General features: G+C 44.2%; 1 protein-coding gene across 1 annotated transcript; it reads left to right on the top strand.

Moving 5' to 3' along the window:
- The first annotated feature begins 46 nt into the window (after positions 1 to 46).
- On the top strand, positions 47 to 19,089 carry IVD (isovaleryl-CoA dehydrogenase). The gene is made up of 12 exons (XM_067557998.1): positions 47 to 282; positions 1,842 to 1,931; positions 3,189 to 3,240; positions 6,946 to 7,115; positions 8,837 to 8,930; positions 9,615 to 9,751; positions 11,118 to 11,214; positions 12,683 to 12,776; positions 14,598 to 14,679; positions 15,085 to 15,189; positions 15,915 to 15,987; positions 16,236 to 19,089. Exons 1-12 carry the CDS (start codon positions 157 to 159, stop codon positions 16,367 to 16,369), a joined length of 1,254 nt encoding a protein of 417 aa, XP_067414099.1. The 5' UTR covers positions 47 to 156; the 3' UTR covers positions 16,370 to 19,089.
- Positions 19,090 to 19,682: the final 593 nt, after the last annotated feature.

Here is a 19,682-nt window from a genome sequence, read left to right as displayed (position 1 = left end):
CGTTCGCTGCAGCCAACGCTGCGTAGAAGTGAAGTGATCCTCCTCCGCCTGAGTTCACGGCCCGGCCGAGTCACTGATTGGCCGGGGGTGGGGGTGCGGCGGTGTCGCGGCCCTGGCCGGCCATAGCTCAGCGCCGGGCTGGTAGGGAGGGGAGCTATGGCGGCGGCGGTGCTGCGGAAAGCGCTGGGAGTAAGCAGAGTCTGGCACGGCCTGCTGCGGCGAGGCTGGGCCAGCGTCTCGGTGGATGACACGGTCAATGGGCTGAGCGAGGAGCAGCGACAGGTACAGCGGGGAGGCTTTGGGGCGGGCGGGCTGCCTGCTGCTCCGGAGCGGAGCCGAGCCTCCGCCCCGCCCGCGCGCGGGCTCCCGCCCCCTCACCAGTGACCCACAGCGGCGCTTCAGCTTCGCACCGCACAAGCCGCTCTGCTCCCCGCCCCGTCCGCCTGCTGCGCTCTGGCACGAGCCCGCCCTGGCCAGGCTGCTCTTGGCCGGGCCCCAGCCGGACTCCGTCCTGCTCCCTGTGTGTCGCGTGCGGTTTTACTGACGTGCCCGGCCCGCTCCGAGGGCTTGGCTTGTCCGCACCGCTGCTGTATCCCGCTCTGCGCGGCGGCGCACCAGGTCCCGCACGGCTCCGCGGCCGAGGGACCTGCAGCCCCGCTGCGAGTCAGGCCGGGCTTTGGTACTTGAGGACTAAGCCCGCTGGTCTGGATCTCTGCCCTCCCCTGCAGGCCTAGAGAGCTCTTAAACGGCGACAGGTGTCCTGGCAGACGGGGGAGAGAGATCTAATGGAAACGGTTCAAGCAAGGAGCAAAGCACACTCCGCAAGGAAAGCGGGTTACTTTGGGGGAGAGCTCCTGATCTTGGCCCTTGAAACCGAGCTAAACTACTGGCCTTGGCTCTTGGTGTTGGGGAGGAGGACATGTTCAAACCTTGCACTTTGGTGGCTGCTGTCAGTAATGTGTGTGTCACCCCCTGCCAGACCCCTAGAATTAAATTACAAAACAACAGCTTGGAGATGGAGGTGACTAGTAAAAGTTTTTCTGTTGCCAGTTTCAATCTGTCCCAAGGTCACTAATCACAAGTCATTATCCTCTACTCACACTCTAGTTGTCTTGGCAGTGAGTTTGCTGCTCTCAACCCGTCTAAGTAAACAAGGAATACACTAGTCTAGGGCTTGTGGAACCCAGGTTCAATTCCTTGCTCTGCCGCAAACTTCCTGTGTGATCCTGGGCAAGTCCCTTGCCCTCTCTGTGCCTCAATTCCCATCTGTAAAAAATGGGGATTATAATACTTCCCTACTTCACAGGAGTATTGTGGGGATAAATACAGTAAAGATTGTGAAGCACTCTCCTGTAGGTGTTTGTTAGTTTAGGTGCATGCTTATTACAGACTTCTGTGCATTATAAAAAAATGCATATAGGAGCCTCTGTTTAGTGGGCACTACTTTCCTATCATCTCTGCCCATCAACTGTCAAACTTTCTTGACAGAAAAAGTAAGAAAAGAACTCGTGTGTTGGAAATAGTCTGGCTACAGAAACCCCACAGTAGTGTCCCCATTTCTGTTTTAGTATAAGACTCATGTGCAGGTTGATAGTTCAAATCCAGCTCTATTATTAACTTCTCTTTACAGCCCTAAAAGATCACAGCCTTTGGGGGGTTCTCTTTCAGTCCTATCACCTGAAACTCAGAGCTGCTTCATTTCACTCTGCTCTCTTGCTTTTGGGGATGGGGGCATAGGAAGCATCCTATTAGGGAATGTTGGACACATCTTGGCAGGGAGGACCATGAACAATATACTGAGATGGTTTAATGTGTATTTTTTTTCCTCACCTCATTTCCAGCTTAGACAGACCATGGTCAAGTTCTGTCAGGAGCACTTGGCTCCAAAGGCCCAAGAAATCGACCAGGAGAATGAATTCAAGGGCCTGCGGGTAAGTCCTTGCTGTGTGGTCTGGGAGTGAGATGGCAGTCAAGGCCCCTCTTTGCTGTGTGCTATGTCTGGAAAGGAAAGTGTAATCCATGTCATATGCATGTATTTTCCCATTTCTTCTCAAACCCTGAAGAAAGTTACAGTAGGAAATATACAGGGCTTGAAAAATCATTACATTCCAACCAGCCTGAGGAATAAACCTAACCAAAGGCCATTAAAAAAGATAGAGGTAGAGTGCCTGGTGATAAGGCCTCTTCCTTGCTGGGATGGTTTCTCTTCAGGGTGCTGCCTCTGTTCCCTGCTCAGAAACTCCATCTTTTGTACTGGCCTTGGCTAGTTGGGGTCTCATAACTTTGGAGCACTTCCCTCTCCTGCCTCCTGGCTTCAAGGGGCATGGAACTTCTCTCTGGTGCATAATGCTTTCTTTACTGGCTCTCTGACATTAAAGAATTCTCTCTGAAACTTCTGTTGTATAAAATACTCTGTGCAGACACTATGCGACTGACTTCCAGTGTGAAACTTCACAGAACTTAAGTTCTGTTGATATGTGAACAAGAGCTTTTTGATTTATGGATCTTCAATCAGGTGCCATCATGGTAGACCATAAGCTCCCCCAGACTTAAGAAGCTTGTAATATCTGCTGGCACCTCACAAAGCTCTGGTGTTTACATTTTCATAATGAAGAACTCCAAAGCTTTGCACATAGCCTTTATAAATACACTCCAGTGCACCAGATATCATTCAGGGTGGTTGTATAAAACTGATCTCCAGTGTCCAGTGCAAGCCATTTTGGGGGATCCAACTCCCCAAAAATGGCAACTTCTCAAAAATGAGAAATGCACAGTTTTCCAATGTTCTGTATGTGAAAAATGCCCTGGCCAATAAACCTGAAATGTCACAAAAAGGGGTGGGGGGTGGGAAATTACCTTTGGCAAGAAACATCATTTGAAAATCTAGGCAGAAAAGCAGTTCTCTGAGGAAGTGCAGGTTGAGATTGAGTGATATCAAAATTGGATTTAAAATGGGAAATGAGTTACAGCCTTAGGCCCTGGTCCTGCAATGTGTATAATATTAGTAATTTCACTGAAGTCAATGGGATTACTTGCGTGTGTAATGTTACACACAGGCAGGAGTTTATCTTCAGGATCTCTATGCAGTGAATGTAAATTAATATGTTCATGGAGATAGTTGTGTGGAGTCCTGCTCTTGCTTTGGGGTTGGGCAAGGATGTATTAACTGCTTTATTCTGTTTTCATAGGAGTTCTGGAAGAGGCTGGGGGAGCTGGGAGTTCTGGGAATCACAGCTCCTGGTAAGTCTTTTCTCACTTTTTGCACCTAATGAATGATTCCCTACATGAAATGCCAGTCACTTAGGCTCAGCCCTTAACAAGCTAGTCCACATTAATTCATACCTCACAATCTTGGCGCATCTGTTAAGCTGATTCTGTCCCCTCATTTTGGGATAGAGTTTATCATGCAGACCTTTTTGGTAGAATCAGGGTGTGTTTTTCTAATTGTTATACAGAACATCATGGAGGAGACACCACTTTCACCTCAAACTCCCATTTCAGTGTGATTTTTAAACCTCTTTTCTGAGTAGATGCAGGAAAATCATCTTTGTGCTGAAATTTCTCAAGGTGCCTCGCTTTGTTGAAACTTAAAAGAACATCTCTTCATCCCTTTTTGAGTTATCAGAGCACTTCAAAATGGTTTTTACAGTTTGAGATATTGTTCAGATACTACTACTTTGCATTTTGATAACTCTCAGATGTCTTGTTATCCTTCAGCATGAGCAATGCATCATTGTGAGGTCTGAAGAAAGAAGGTTATAAATAAAAATGTCTTAGAATAAGTATGTCTACTTTACAAAATGTTACCATGTTCAAGCAGCATGGTGAAGAGTTAAGTTAGCTGACGCAGTGCTGACTACAACAGGCCAGTTATTGTAAATCAGGACAAATTGTGTTCAACATTGTGCCACTGTGTCTCCAGTGCAATCAGAGGAGTGACTGCAGCATGTGTAGACATAGCTTTGATCTAGTTAACTTAAATGACAAGAGTGAAGCTGCAGCAGCATAGGCTGTGCAACCCTGCCCAGGACCCTGGATATGTACTTGAGTGACTAACCAATGCTGCTGCGCACGTTGCAATCACACCTCTGAATGCAGTGTGGACATACCCTCAGTTGTGCAGCATTTAAATACAAGTTGCTTTCACAGTGTTGAATACTGGTTTTGACCACTGTGTGGTCAGTCATGGTTAGTGTTGAACACGCTACCATTCTGTAATGAAGGTACGGTAAGCCCTTAGCGAATGAAAATAGCTAACTCTGCATGTGCCAGACAGTCTGCTGTTTTTCTTAGTGATTCTGGGTGTGTTTCTAGATAAGTGCACAAGCTTGTGCAGAGCCCTTCTGTATAGCTACACATTGAAATAATGCACCTGCATTTATTTCAGTGCTCGGACCTGAGTTGGCTTGAATGAATCTCTCTCTCTGCTTTCATTTCCTCTTGCTCTCACTCCCCTTGCTTTTCCTAATCCTCACTTCTTACAGTTCCTTTCAGTTTTTTCTCATGCTTGACTTTTTATTTTCCTTAAGGCTATGCCCCAGGCTGCAACAGTTTCTCACTTTGCACAAGCTCCATCTCTGCCTCTCCTCCAAATCCCTTCTCAAAGCATGCTCCTTCCATGAATCGTTTCTCTTCTGATTCCCTCAAGGATTTTCTCACAAACCTTTCTGTGCCTGAGCTTTTGCCCTGTGATTTTGAGTGGTGGGTGTCCCAGTGGAAGTTTTCTGGGAAATGAGGCCTTGTCTATAAATTATTTTGCGAAGGGGACAAATTTTAGGGGTACAATGTCAATGATCTGAGATCCTATGGGAATGTGTGGTTATTTGAACCACATATTCAGGTACCAGTGGATCATGGTTCTTCGATAATGCATTAAATGACAGCTTTTTTCAATTTCTAGACCTAAAAAATAAATGCAAAGTTACGTTATTGCAGCATTATGGATGAGATTTTACATATACCAGAGTTAGGAAATGCAAATGTATGGGTCTATGCTAACCATAATGTAGCCATGTGGCATATAAATATGAATTCTAAAGGGATGCAATCAACTTAAGTCGCACTGTTGTCTACTGTTGTTACAAATAACACCTTTCTATAACACTTCTGATGGATGTTGGGGCGGGGAATATTTTTCCTGTTTTCCTTTCATTTGTTTACTCTGCATTTGATAGCACTTTGAGTGAAATATTGGCTGCATTGAAGGCAATATTTTTAAATGTCTGTTTTATTTCACCTCAGAGCTTTTGGAATGCAAAGGTGTTCATATAACTGTGATGTTTAATATGGTTGTTTCCTTAGAGTTGGGAGTGTCCCACCCAGCATTCTTCCTGTTCCCACAAATCTGCTTCATATTTTCCTCATCTGTTAGCATGTTGGGGATAAGAATACAGGCTCTGACTTGGGGTGAGGAAGATGAGAATCCAGAGCACAAAGATTGCTCAGTGCCACCAAAATGAGTGCACTTGGAATCAGAGGCCACCCCTTTAATTTTAGGAGTTCAGGCAATAGGCACTTACTCACCTCCAGGCTATGCACTCACTATACTCTTCAGTCACTCTCCTTAGTGTGGCCAGCAGCCTCTATTCTCCTGTTGGCTGCTGCTCCCATAGTGCAACATTCAGTGTTGTTGACCATTCAAACCTCTTGGATTGCCTCCCTAACTAGGCAGGTATCTCTGCCTCTCTCCTGTTTTAGTTCTGTCGGCCTGCCTGAAAGCCAAGAACTCTACTCCTGGGTGAATATATATTCCTCAGTCTTTGCTCCCCCCCTCCCCCCCTCTCGTTTCCTCTCAACCTTTAATTTTCTGCCACTTCAATTTGAGACTCATCTGCTTGTATCTTTAGCCACCTGTTAGTGATTTCTGCCTGCTCATCCCCTTTGTATCTGGTTTGACTAGATACACTTGTGACTTTCTCTCAACCTTTTTCAGTCAACAAATTCTAGTTCCAAGTCCTTAGCCAGTGATTTCTGTGCTTTGACTTTCTTTAAAACTTTATCAGCAAACATGTTCTGCTTGAATATTTTTTAATTTAAATTATTTTAATAGATTATACTAAGTGTAGGCCTTAACATAGGTTGTATTAATTTCAAATTTAATTTTAAATATTTTTTTAAAAAAGAAAACTTACTTATTTTTAAAAAAAATTAAACAGTTTTTTTTAACCATCACTTTTTCTCCACCCTGCTTCTAAAAAGCTTGACTGTATCACCCCCAACCCTTAAGCAATTCTATTGGCTCCCCATTCATTTCAGGATCCCATTGAAAGCTGCCATTCTTGTTTTGAAAACCATTCATAGAATTTGCCCCAGTTGATTTCATCCACTTTGTGTGTCTCTATTCTATTCTGCCCTCATCTGTCATTGGCTTCTGCATCTCTAGTTGGCCATATGTGAAAGCCTTCTCTTCTGCAGCTTTTGCTATCAGTCAGGAGCAACCTTTTTGTTCCTCTTTGCCCTACTGATTATCAATCTTATATCAATTCTTCTCTGGAAAAGTATTTTCTCCTTGTTCTGTAGACCTTTTGTTTTTTCTCTCTGTTGTAAAATCTTTGTGATAATATTAATTAATACTAAGTTTTGGGATACAGTTAGTATGAGAGATGCAGTATCATGCAGTTGTCTGCTGTTTGGATGTTGCTGGATCAGCTTTTTATTCATATATATGTGTTAACTATGCTTTTATATGCACAAAGTGTTAATTATTCTGAATAAGTAATGTACTGTGCCTTTAAGATAGGAGAGTTGGGATTCAGGAAAGATGGGGAACCCAGAAGTAACCAGCTTAGTAAGGGTCAGTCTAAACCAGAAGTCCAAATGTAAGTGTCTGAGATGTCCAGTGAAGCTTGAGTCCAACATTACACAATCTCCTGCAAACTGAGCCTACATTTTATTTACCATTAGATTATTAACCTGAGTTGATGATGTATTTTCTTCTCCTGCTAGTGGAATATGGTGGATCTGGAATGGGGTATCTGGACCATGTGTTAGTGATGGAGGAAATCTCTCGAGTTTCAGCAGCTATTGGACTCAGTTATGGAGCCCATTCAAACCTCTGTATTAACCAGTTGGTGCGGAATGGCAATGAAGCACAGAAAGAGAAATACTTACCCAAGGTATGTAGTTGGTGGAGGCAGGGGACCTGAGAGTATATCTGTTTATATGTTGCCTGTGGTATCTGGTGCAGATTAAGGAGAAATGTGAATAGATCTAGATATAACATAAAACTACATGTTTATGACACTTAAAGTAGCAACTTGACATTTCACAGATGTTCCCATGGCTGAACTGGGCTCTAGCACTTCATCTCCCCTATATAATATCGGTGGGTCCAGCGCTTCCTTCTAGCGGTAGATCAGGGAACTGCTTCACCCCTTAGTGTTCTTCCACCCTCTAGTGGTGGAGGAGGGTAATACAACTGCTCTAAGATGGCCCCTCCCTGCTGGCTCCCTGTCCTGTGTCTGGTTCTCACAGACCCTTGCCTGTTCGCTGGGGCCCTTGCCCCTCCAGTGAATGGCTGGTACGGGTGCAGGGGGCCTGGTCCCACCCTCGACTCCGAGCCCCAACCCAGGGACTCAACAAGTAGCAGCCTTGCACTGGGGCTTCAGGAAAGCTGCTAGCTTCCCTGGGTTACTTCCCATGTCCCTTGACTTAATGTCCGTACCCTGCTCAGACAGGGGAGGCTCTTGACCTCTGACAGCCCCACTGGGCATGGTAGTGTCGAACCAAATGTCCAGTTCAGTCTTTCCCCTACTGGCAGGGTCTCTTCCCTCAGGCCTCCAGACCTGGGAAAGGTCCTTTGTTCTCTTCGGGCAGGGTATTTCCCTCCCCCAGTCTTTGGACCTGCCGGGTGCTCTCCTGTCAGAGTTCTGCTCCTTCACCTAAACCCTCCTCTCTCTTGACAGCATCTTGCCTGCTCACACTCTGGTAGCTCTCCTCACTCCCAGAACTCCGGCCACACCCTTTCTCAGGAGGGCAGGCTTTTTAACAAGTCCTAGGCAGGGCTCCAGGTGTAATAATAACCAGTAACCCCTGCTCAGCGACCAGGGGAAAAGGGACTTGCTGATCCTGGGGCAGATATATTGCCTTCTAGTACTGTCCGGTAGCCATCTGGTTTGACCCTGTCATATATATGCTTGTATGTAAAAATCTCTTTCCACCTCTTGTAAACAAAAAATACACAGAAAAGGTAAAGGGCAAGAAGGAGAAAAGGACAGGAGGACATGGACAGAAAAGAGAGAGCAGCAACTGTGTCAGAGCATGGCATGAGGGAACACAGAAGGAGGGTGTCCATCTGCCATTCCATCACAAGTGTGTGGGGAATCGTAGCATTAGTCTAGTGCTAAGCACTCTGCAATCTCTCTATCCCCCTCAATGACTTTTTGTGTTCTACAATCCTAGTTTTAAACAAGCTGAGCCTTCTTTTACATATGCATGAAATATTTTGCCTGTGCCAATCAGCCATTTTAAAAGGCAGTCAGGAAACATAGAACATAGAGTTTGGAAAAGGCATATGGCTGCCAGCATGGTTCTGTTGGCAGCTCCTTGGAGATGGATGGATAAAACTCTGTTTTTAAAACAGTAACTGACATGTGCATTGACTCATCCTGATAGTCCCACTGTTGTTTGAGTCTATTCTATGCCCTCAGCACAGTGGCACAAGTGAGCTTGTTATTGGAATTCTTCCAGGGACAAAGTTTCCTACTTGTAGTTTATATGTAACACAATGAACTTTGCAATTTAGTGCAACCTCTTCCCTCCCCACCCAGAATACAACACAAACATCTCCTCCTCCTCCTCCTCCGTCTCCATTTTTTTTCCTCTTGTTTTTTCCCAGTTAATCAACGGGGAGCACGTTGGAGCCCTGGCAATGAGCGAACCCAATGCCGGTTCTGACGTTGTCTCCATGAGGCTGAAAGCAGATAGAAAAGGTAAAATGTGTCACGTGCCAGCTGGGGAAACTGCCCATGTGCTTCTCCTGGCCAGCCTAAGCATCTCTCCTTTAAATCTAGATTTAACCTTTTCGGAACATTCAGCTCTGCTCAATCCAGAGCACTCCAAGAGGGGTATCCAGATCACTAGATTTGCCACTTCCTAGCTGGCAAGCAGAAGGTTCACTCAAGGGTATGACAGAAAAGTTGTAGTGGGATAGAGAGGGATGGGCCAGGTACATAACTGATGAGGATCGAAGGCATTGACTGATGATTCCAATCCCAGAAGATGTAAATATGGAGTATTGGCTGGGAGAGGGATTAAAAGATGACCCATCATGTTGGCACACCTGTAACGCCTCTAGTTTGTTGTTTCACAGAGAGTTGGTTATGGTGGGTAAGGTAGCTTGTGTGAGAGGGCTGTATAAAGGCCTTCTTAAGGGAGCTGGGGTGGGCTTTACAGTGGCTTATTCACCTCATCCTTTGGACCCCAGAATTGAAGGAAACTTAAGTATCCAGAGTTTGGGAAGGTGTTTTACCCAGGGCTGCTTTGTGGACTTCTGAGAGTGCCTTAGGGAGCCTGGCTTGTGGTTTATTGGGACATGAGGCAGGGGAGAGGTAAGGTTTCTGAATGCCTGATTGAGTCTATTATGAACTAACAGAGTCCATTTCTTCTGTGTCTAGGAGATTACTTTGTTTTGAATGGGAACAAGTTTTGGATCACTAACGGGCCAGATGCCGATGTTCTAATAGTTTATGCTAAAACAGATCTCAGTGCTGTCCCAGCCTCCCGGGGTATAACAGCATTCATCGTGGAGAAGGTAGGCTTTTTAAGTCACTGGATAGTAAGTCAACCTGCCTGATTTTATCCTATTTTGAGGCTACAATCCTTTTCCCAAATTAACTAATTCAGAAGGCCAAGTAGTTCTATCTTGATAATTATCAGCACCTGGCTCAGGAGACTATTATCATTGTGATAACAGACAGGTAATGCCTTCGCCCCTCTTCCTGTGCCTGAGTTTTAGAAAAATATGAAATCAGTCTTCTGCCACACTGGATGTAGTCCTCTTTACTGCAGTATCAGCTGGAGTTCCTGGGCCTTGACACCAACTAGCTAGCAGCTTCAACAAGCAGAAATTTAGAATGGGTAGGAATCAAGTATGGGAGACTTACAATGTCGTTAAAATGCCTGTTGCCCACAGAGAATTATCAAGGGCACCAGATGCATCGACACTTCCTTCATCATCTCCTTGGAAAATGGACTCCATGCTTTCTTTCACCCTGCTCCTCCATATGCACTGAGAGTCTGGAATGCCTTCCCTATTCCTGTGCACTATGCTGCCTCAGTTCCATTACTCTCTCTGCTGCTCAGCACTACTACCTTCATGCCTGTTTTTGTTCCCTTACATTTTTCAGTGTATCACCGTTAAACCAACCCTCCTTATTAACCTTCCCCTCTCCTTCCGCTCCCTCCCCATGCTCTGCCTTCAGAACCCCGGAACCTACAAAACATGTACATAAAGCGTATCTTGTGGTCTTCTGCTGTTATATCTCCCCATTCTCCATTTGTCAGGCCTTGCGGACCTTGGTCCAAAGGCCCAATTCTGTGCCACTGACTTCAGTGGGAGCAGACTCAAGCCGCTAGACTGTGAGCTCCGTGGGGTCAGGAACCTACCTTTTTTCTTTTAATTTGACTGTAGAGCACCATGTACGTCTACACAAGGCATCTTCATAAAGGCAGGAAGCTATGATAAAGGGCTAAACATAATGGTCATTTGATAAGAATGTTCTAGTCCAGTTAACCTCTTGATGGACTTCCCAGTGTCAGTGACTGGAAGAACACTACCACTGGGCCCACACAGCTATCCATATAGTGATTTAAATATTTAACATCTGGTTCTGTGTTATGACTAAGCCATTGTTACTCATTCAAGATTTGTGTGCATTAGAAAACAAATTCCACTACCCGTTCTTGTGTTTTCTCAGGCACAGCTTGAGGTACACACGTTTGCTTCCCCCACACTAATGCGCATGCTTGTGTTCGCTCCAACAGCACCCCTCCCTTGTTGCCATTCCCCCTGCTCATTTATTAGGTTGGGGAAGTTTTACTTTAATTTCTCTGTGGTGATGTGTGTCAATTTCCAGAAGAGAGAAGCTTGTAGCCTGCTTCTCTTTTTGATTTTGCAGGGTATGCCTGGTTTCAGCACTGCTCAGAAACTCGATAAACTGGGAATGAGGGGGTCCAATACTTGTGAATTGATCTTTGAGGACTGCAAGGTTCCTGGTGAGTGACTTCTGAGAGCTGAGCCCTTTACCCATATCCACATAGTGGCTTCCTCTCTCCTCACTCAGACAAGCTGAAACATCACTTACATGTGTGTTCAAATACTGAACAGAAGTTTTCTAGACACTTCTCTCCTTAGTGACTATCTTGCATGTGAAGTAGTGAGGCTACAAGAGATTATTGTCTTGTACATTAAAGGGATTCAGTCAGCTTGTGATGGGTCACTTCTTTTTCACCCTTGGGGTTGGGCTGCACTGGATATTACACTTAACCCTGGGCTGTGCGAAGTTTGGATGTAGCTTTAGGAGAAACTGCTGATTACGCTGTTTCCCTTGGAGTCTCCTCTCTGGTTACTGGGAATGGGGTTTTAGAGAATCTTAGTGAGTCACTGAGCCCCTTTTCTCCAGAACCCCTGGTAGAAGCTTGTGGCCACTGGCCAACATGTTTGGTTGTTTGGTTCAACTCCTGTGACCATTTTTTCATGGAGGGAAATTAAAAACCTGTGTACAGTATGTGGAGAGGATCCATTTTCTTGACTCCTGAAAACCTTGTGTGTGACGGCAAGGTTGGTATCACTTCAGAGGAGTTTCAGGGGCTGCTTCAGACCCATAATGCCAAGACTTCTAATTTTACCAGATTCCCAACCTGGGGTCAGAAAGGCCAGTGAAACAAGGCTGGGTCTTTCAGCTATTCCAGGTGTGCTCAGATCCCTACAGACTAGTGTTCACATGGCAACAGGATTCCTGTTTTCTGATCACTCTCTGAAGCCGATGAGGATAGTGCTGAAACGGTACAGTTTTTGCATTTGAGCCATTATTGCTGCTTCTCATCTGCAGTCTTGGAGATTGAGCCAATTCAATACCTTCTGCAGGATATATCTGCAGGATCTCTTTCTCTTAGGGTACGTCTACCTGGGATAAAAGCCATGTGATCTGGACTGGAAGACCTCTTGAGATCCCTTCCAGTCCTACGATTCTATGGCTGTGGCTGGCCCTCCACTTCGCAGGGTCCCAGATACTTACCTGTTAGAAAATGGGGAACAGAGTAGCACTGGCTGCAAAGGCACCTTCAATCACTCCACTGCAGTGGTTCTTAACCTATTTATCATTGTGAGCTGCATATGCAGCCCACAGTGTGTTACATGGTCTGCATCCAATACTACCTGTATGGCCCTGAGGATGTCACATAGGCTGCAGCTGTGTGCTGATTGGGCCACAGGTTAAGAATCACTGCACTGTTGCTTTGTTTATAGCTTTGGCTTGAGAAAAAAAGACTGGGGGGGCAGGGAGTGCATGTGAAAAATACTCAATGCATGCGCAGACCTGCCTTAATGGTTGTGCCCCAAGGCAAAAGGAAAATACTGCTTAGAAGTTTGAATCCTTTCTTCAGAAAGTGCACATCCATAGACGACAACTTGCCTTCAGAGAGCTCCGCTTACAAGTAAGTAACTTTCCTTTGCTGATTGCAGCTGAAAATGTCTTGGGGCAGCTGAGTAAAGGAGTCTACGTTCTGATGAGTGGCTTGGATCTGGAGAGACTCGTGCTGTCTGGTGGACCACTGGGGTAAGCGTTCTTTTAGCCTTCTACTAGTCGTGTCGCTTCAGTTTATATCAATTTACCTACTTTATGCCATAAAGAAATCAGCACCACAAGCTAGCAAGGTTGGGGCACTGATTTCTTTTCGGCATAAAGCAGCCTTGGCCCCCTCACAAGAGAGATGCTTCTGCTTGAGAAAGGACTAAATTATTTTTATTCATTCCGTCCTTATGTTCCATACTGATCCCTCACCTTACATCTGTGTTCCTGCTATTTAGAAAGACTTCCCTCTTCCAGTGAGAAGATGGAGTTCCTCCTCTCTCTTATTCAGTTCTGGGCTTTTTTATGCTGCTTAATTAAGGAACCCTGATTTGATCATCTTATGAGATGCAAAGCAGTGCAGAGTACTCCTAGGTAAGATTGTAAAGAAGCTCTTGAATCTTTTAGTTCAACCCCTTGCATCCAGCAAGATAAAGCTGTACCATGAGGCTATGTCCCTGACAGGCAGTGTTGTGGAGTGCATAAAGCACATAAGAAGCAGGGACTCCTGAGTTTAAACAGAAGCAGAGCCAGGAATAAAAGTGTTAAGCCTCCTTCCCAAGGTTACCTCTCGGTGCCCCTTTTCACCTATCTGTAAACTAGAATTCTCATGGTGCCTCAGGAGATAGTGACTCTGTGAGGCTCGGCAGGTGCTAGAGAAGAGTGGAGTACTTATTTATCCTGCCATAAACTTACCTAACAATGTCTTGAATGTCCTTGGTGTCTAATTAAATCAAGCCTTATCCTTAACAGGTGGTTCTCTTTGTCATTAAAGCCTCCTTTTTTCTGAACACTGAATTGTTTTCTAAGGAACAGCCCAGCACACACTGATGTGACATGCTGTTTAAAACCAAGCCCTGGTTTTCTCTGCAACACATTAGCTTTAAAGTGTGTGGCAATGACTTCTGAACTGCATTTTTTCCCCAACTCCTTTACACCCTATCAATTCAGTACAAATAACCCTTGGTTGTTTATTACATTGACCTTAATATCAAAATAAGTATCTTATGCTGCCCCCACATTTTACAACATGCTGCAGACTTCTTTGTTGAAAATGCAGAACTGCCATGTAGAAGTTGTTGGGGAATGGAGAGGATCTTAACATCTGGGATGAGGACAAGGGGCTTCAGGCATCCAGGAAGAACTGGAAGTTGGTTTAGGTTTCTGATAATGCAGGAAACAATTGAGCCTTTTGGAAGAGAAAGGAAATGCAGCTCCACTTTTGGGCAGGGTAAGAGGTGACTAGAAATTTGGAGGAGAGGAAGTTGAATGCTTCATTTCACACCCCAGCAAATGTTTACAGAAATCATCTGTCTCATTGTCCACTGCACAGTTCCCCAATATCAGCTACTACATCCAGTGACATTGATGCTGAATAAAGTACTGTAGCTTGACTTTGCTCAAATGATCAGCAGTGAAATAGTTAACAATGTGGTCATGTAAAGTGTCCCCATTAGGCTTCAGAGTTAATGGACCATTGGGATGGATGAGGAAGTGCAAGAGCTGTTGTTTCAGGCTATCTGCAGACTCAGCCAGACACCGTTGCATTGGTTATACTCCATGTTTAGAAGGTTTCTTTGCGACTATAAGGATTGAAACTCTTTTTAACAAGAGCTTAGATTCTGAAGTACAAATATACAGTAAATTCATAGAGGGTAATTGTGGCAATTTTCATGACCACATAATTGCATTATATGCCAGGCACTGCCTAACCCGAGATACCGAGTTTGGATGTTTGTTTGTTACTCTGTCTTCCTCCTGTTTCTGTTTCCTTCCACTCCCTCACCTCTGTGTCTGTGTTTTTCTCAGGCTCATGCAGGCTGTTCTTGACCATGCTTTTCCATACTTACACGTGAGAGAAGCGTTTGGACAGAAAATCGGCCACTTCCAGGTGAGGGGAACGAGTTGTTGATGATACTCGTAGAACAGGCTGCTTTCATCTTCGGTCAGATCCTGCACTCTTTTCTCTGTACCTGATAGAAAGGATTTTGAGGCTGCCTTTATTATAATGTGGAGTTGTCCCATTGCGATGATGATCACACTCCATATTTCTGTACCAGTATGCAAAATTGTAACCAGGAGTTATCCAAAATCTATTGAGAATATTTAACTCTGAAGGAGTTTTTATTTGTTGATTTGTTCTAAGAAATTGGGAGAACATGGTCTCATGCTGACAGAACCTCAGATTTTTGTAGGTCAGGGGCTTAGGGTGAAGAAATCTGTCCTGGATTTTTCCTGAAATTGCACTTCTTAGTGAATTTAAAACTATTGTTTTGTCTTGTGTTGCTCCATGTAGCTCATGCAGGGTAAAATGGCAGATATGTACACACGGCTGATGGCGTGTCGGCAGTATGTATACAATGTGGCGAAGGCCTGTGACCAAGGACACTTCAATACCAAGGTGAGCTCAGTTCCTGATGGGCTGCTCATGCCATTGCATGTATCTTTTTATCCTTGCTCACGTTAGAGGGCGGAGGTTCTGTATCGTAGGTGTCCATGAGTCAGTTGCAGAAAATCCTAGGTTCTTTTGTTATGCTTGTAAAAGAAAAGACTAGCAGGATAGTATTCAGGGGGACAAGGCAATATGCCATGTTTATTGTACATGTAAGAATATCAAAAAGTGGTCAAATTCACACACACATTCATAAAGTTCTGCAAGCTGGTGTGATAAAATTACCAGTCCTTTTATGCGTTGCTCGAGCCAGCCCAGTGGCCAGCTAGGCTGGGCATGAGGAGGGAACCAGGCCTCTGTTAGTGGCAAATCCGATGCTCCAAGATGACAATTGCAGAATGAGACCCAAAGTTTCCATGTTTGCTCCCTAGCTGAGGGAGAGGGGTCACTGCACAGGGAGCTCTCCCCATCCCCCATCCACCCAACCCCCGTGCAACCAGACTCAAAAGAAAGGGCACCAAAATACAAGTTCACCCAAGGCGCCATTTTCCTTAAGGCTGCCCTGTCTGCTGTGACTCTTTTCTAGCTCAGAAACTTGTGTGCTTGAGAGGGAGCAGTTTAGGCCAGTTTGCTAGTATATAAACTTGGTGAAAGGTAGGCATGAGTGGAACAGTGCAGATGAAATCTTTCTGATTCTGTTGCTGTGAATGTAAATTATCTTGTCCCTCCATTAGGATTGTGCAGGAGTGATCCTCTATTCGGCAGAATGTGCTACACAGGTAGCGTTGGATGGAATTCAGTGTCTAGGTAAGCATGTTGCTTCCTCTCCAATGAGCGAGGGTAATCTGAGGTGGGCTGAAACATGCAGGAATATACAGGCTCTCTGTTGTTCCTCTCTAAGTCATTGAGTTCAGTAGACAAGAAATGCCTTCTGCAGTACGACTTAACTATTTATCTCTGTTCTTCAACTGGGAAGCTTTCTATGAATGCATATGTACAATCAGCCCCACATGCTGTTCTTTCTTGGTTTTCATCTCTTTTCTTTGTGGTTGTAGGTGGAAATGGGTATATCAATGATTATCCTATGGGTCGCTTCCTGCGTGATGCCAAGCTGTATGAGATAGGGGCAGGAACCAGCGAAGTGCGGAGACTTATCATTGGCCGGGCATTTAATGCTGCTTTTAATTAATGCCCACCATTCAAGGAGAAACACACTCAAAGCCAAGAAGCCTTTGATCATAGAAGGGGGTGCGCACAACTTTTTTCTCATATCACAGTCACCGTTGGTTGATTCTTTATTATCCATTTGATGAACAAGTGCTGCTGAGTTTAACTGGGCTCTGCTGACAGAATGAACTGGCCAGGAGAACGGAAATAAAAACATGTTCTTGTGATCAGCCTGACTGTTCCTTCTTCATATTCAACAGCCATCCTGATCCTAAAATCTAAGGAGTCCAGGATGAAGTTTATGCCAGGGGTAAATCTCAGTCATAGCAGGATGTTTCTTACGTGGTGAACTGTTGAACTGGGATAGGAGGAATCCATTACAGAACATTATGGATCAATCTAGAGGGAATGGACATTGGATCAGTCCAGAAAGAATGAACAATGGGAATGGAATTTTATATCGTTAAAAACTTGAGTGCCATGAACAAGTAGCATTTCTAAATGATGCTGTTGGAAGATGAAATTTCCCAGTGTGACACTCCACCAGTGTGCTAACCTCTTGGTGCCATGGAGTTAACAATTTCAGATTTGGGAATCCAAATCCCAGCTGACTTCACGGTAGATACTGTCTGCTGTTAACATTAAAGGATTGCAGTTACACGGGCAATGCTGTAGGAAAATTTTTGCCTAAAACCTCCGTTAAGATGTCATGTGTTTTGTTTTGTTGTTTTTTTGCCCATTCCCTTGCCTATCCCTGCTGCTTCCCAAGATATATGAATGTAATCTGAAGTCTTCACTGTTCTGATTGGCTGCCTCCTGGTGTCTGATTCATTCGTTCATGTCACTATCTATCATTCTGGAAGCTTTTAAAACGTCAAACCCTGTATTGTGGCATCCATCAATGAATCAGCAAAGAGAAGGTAGACTGTTTTTTTTTTAAAGGGTGCTCTGTTGACGAGTGTGTGCACTCTGAAGTTTAATTGGCCATAAGGAGAAAGAAAGCTGAGAGAGCGCATTGGGCGGTTTTTAAGGGGGGTTTACAGAAACATTATATAGAGTAGTTTAAATCTCATGTAGTCTTTTTTTTAATAAGGATTACTGCAGTGTAATATAACTTCAAAGAGTGCATCACAGGAAAAAATTAAATCTCTTGAATATAACAGAGGAATGAATTAAACAGCTGCCATCGTGATAGTGTGTCATAGATTAAAAAACAGAATGCAGCTTCTAGAGAAAATAAATAAAACTATATATTTGGTGTTTGTCTAGATAGTGACTCTAAGCCAGCACACAATACAATATTTTAAAGCATCCATTTAATAATTTAAACCAACAATGTAAAAAAGATACAAGAAACTCTCAGACCCAACTAAAATCCACCTTACTGTGTTTCCTTTGGGGGAAAAACTGAATAGCTACATAGGTCATGTTGTATGCACAAAAAGTCAGCAAATTCTAACTCTTCTGGCCCAAAGGGAGAGGAAGCTCCCAGCACCCTAGGTCTGCCTCTAGAATGCCTTACTCCCATCCCTCAAGCTGGGGACTGTCATCTCAAGCGTCCCAGCTGAGCTTTACTACTCCGGAAAAGTACACACAGAGGTGATTTCTGAGATACCCTGGGTCCAAAGCACAAAGGGCTATATTGATCAAGGCTGACACCTATTCTTGCACCTGAATATGGAAGCCAGGGAAGTCTTTGAAGCACAGATGAGATATGCTTCACGTGTGAAACACCAAGTACATTTATGTATTGAATATATGAGAGAGGAAATATATGTTCTCATTTATTTAGATGAGCAAACAACTTAAGTTTTACCTCAGAATAATTATGAATGTCATTCTCCTGCAGTGAATGCAGTTTGAATATATCTTAACCAACTGCCTCAAGAAAGATCTAGGGTGGGATTTTTCAACGCTGCCTAAGAGATTGGGATGTCCAGTTCCCATTACAGTTGGTGGGAATTGGGTGTCCAAATCCTATAGGCAGTTTTGAAAAATCTCAGCCCCCGTCCCATGATGTATCAATAAAATGGCAGATTTCTTAGAGAGAGCCAGTAGCAGCCCTTGTGGCAGTGAAGTTGCAGAGGCCATGCACAGTACTTCTAAAAATAATTGAAAATTCATTTTCACAGATATGTTCTTTAGCTCTTTGATATGAGAATGAATCCTTCCAGTTTTCCTTGAACTCATGCAAAAAAACCCAACCCATTGGCACTGAATCATAGCTTTGTAATCTGTCTTGATCCAGAGGAAGTACGCTGAAATGAATGTCAAAACAACCTCAGGATCTTGCAAGAGACTAGAATTGTTAAGAATCCATGTTCTGAGTCAGAATGGAACCTCTGTACCATGGATTTTAAACCTGCCTCTAACCTTGGCAATACCTGTTTTAATACAAATAATAAATAACATCCCACTCTCTGGGCTGATGAGCACCTCAAAATTAAGGCAAAATGATTCCATATCTAATGCAGCATGGGGTAGGGTGGGAGGAGAGTTCCATAAATCTTAGGAAAGGTTATGTTAATCAAATTGCATACGCTTCCATACATCAGTGTGGTGAATATCAAGTGATCTGTCTTGTGAAAAGCATTGATCAAAGGGCTCTTTCTACATACTGAGCAGTTCTCACTGTGGTGTATGACAGAGAATCTCCTGGCTAAGTGGCGGGGGAGGGTCTGTGATTAAGGTTTTGTTTTTTAACATGTACAATGCCAATAAAGATATCTACTCTTAAATACACGCAGGCTGAGCTGCTTGGATTCTGCCCAGCAGGGGGCAGGTATAGACTTTGTTTAATTCTTAACTACAACACAAGTAGAGAACTAGACTCCTCCCAACATGCACATCCTGTGTGATTCGAGCTTGTGGTATGACTGGGGACGGATGTTGCCTTTTGTTTCCCTCCCTCCCTTTCTCCACTAACCACTTTTTTCCCCCCTCTAATTGTTTTTTAAAAGCTTGTGGTGAATCTGGCAGGTGTGGAAGCCTCCAGCCTCCTGAGAAATTCTGGAAGGGCCCTGTGTTTCTGCATATGTTGTTTCTGATATCTGTTGCATTTTAATTTGTAATAGAAATCATTCTAGCCTGATAAGGGACTTTCAGCTGATCATAGAGCTGGATTAGTCAAATATCCTATCATAAAAAAGTAGATCTGCAATAAGGATTAAGAATTCACTGACACTGGTGAGACAGCAGGGAAATAGCACCTGTGGTCTAGATGGTTTTCACGACACATTGGTGATTATTAGTGTCTGTCTGTCTAAGGCATCCATCCCTGTAGTACCTGGGCATGGTTTCACATGGTTAGAAGTATAGTGATTTCCTCAGGCAAG

The sequence above is a fragment of the Emydura macquarii genome, unplaced genomic scaffold (genome assembly GCF_026122565.2).
Source record: "Emydura macquarii macquarii isolate MOO-44397 ecotype Brisbane River unplaced genomic scaffold, CSIRO-AGI_Emac_v2 contig_1876, whole genome shotgun sequence".
Classification (NCBI taxonomy): Eukaryota; Metazoa; Chordata; order Testudines; family Chelidae; genus Emydura; species Emydura macquarii.
Note: the sequence above shows the minus strand (reverse complement) of the source record. Positions and strands in the feature narration are given on the sequence as shown.

Coding starts and splice junctions, on each gene's coding strand:
- IVD (XM_067557998.1), top strand. CDS start 157: ATGGCGGCGGCGGTGCTGCGGAAAGCGCTGGGAGTAAGCAGAGTCTGG. Junction 11,215..12,682: donor TGAGGACTGCAAGGTTCCTG/GTGAGTGACTTC, acceptor TGCTGATTGCAG/CTGAAAATGTCTTGGGGCAG. Junction 15,190..15,914: donor AAGGACACTTCAATACCAAG/GTGAGCTCAGTT, acceptor TCCCTCCATTAG/GATTGTGCAGGAGTGATCCT.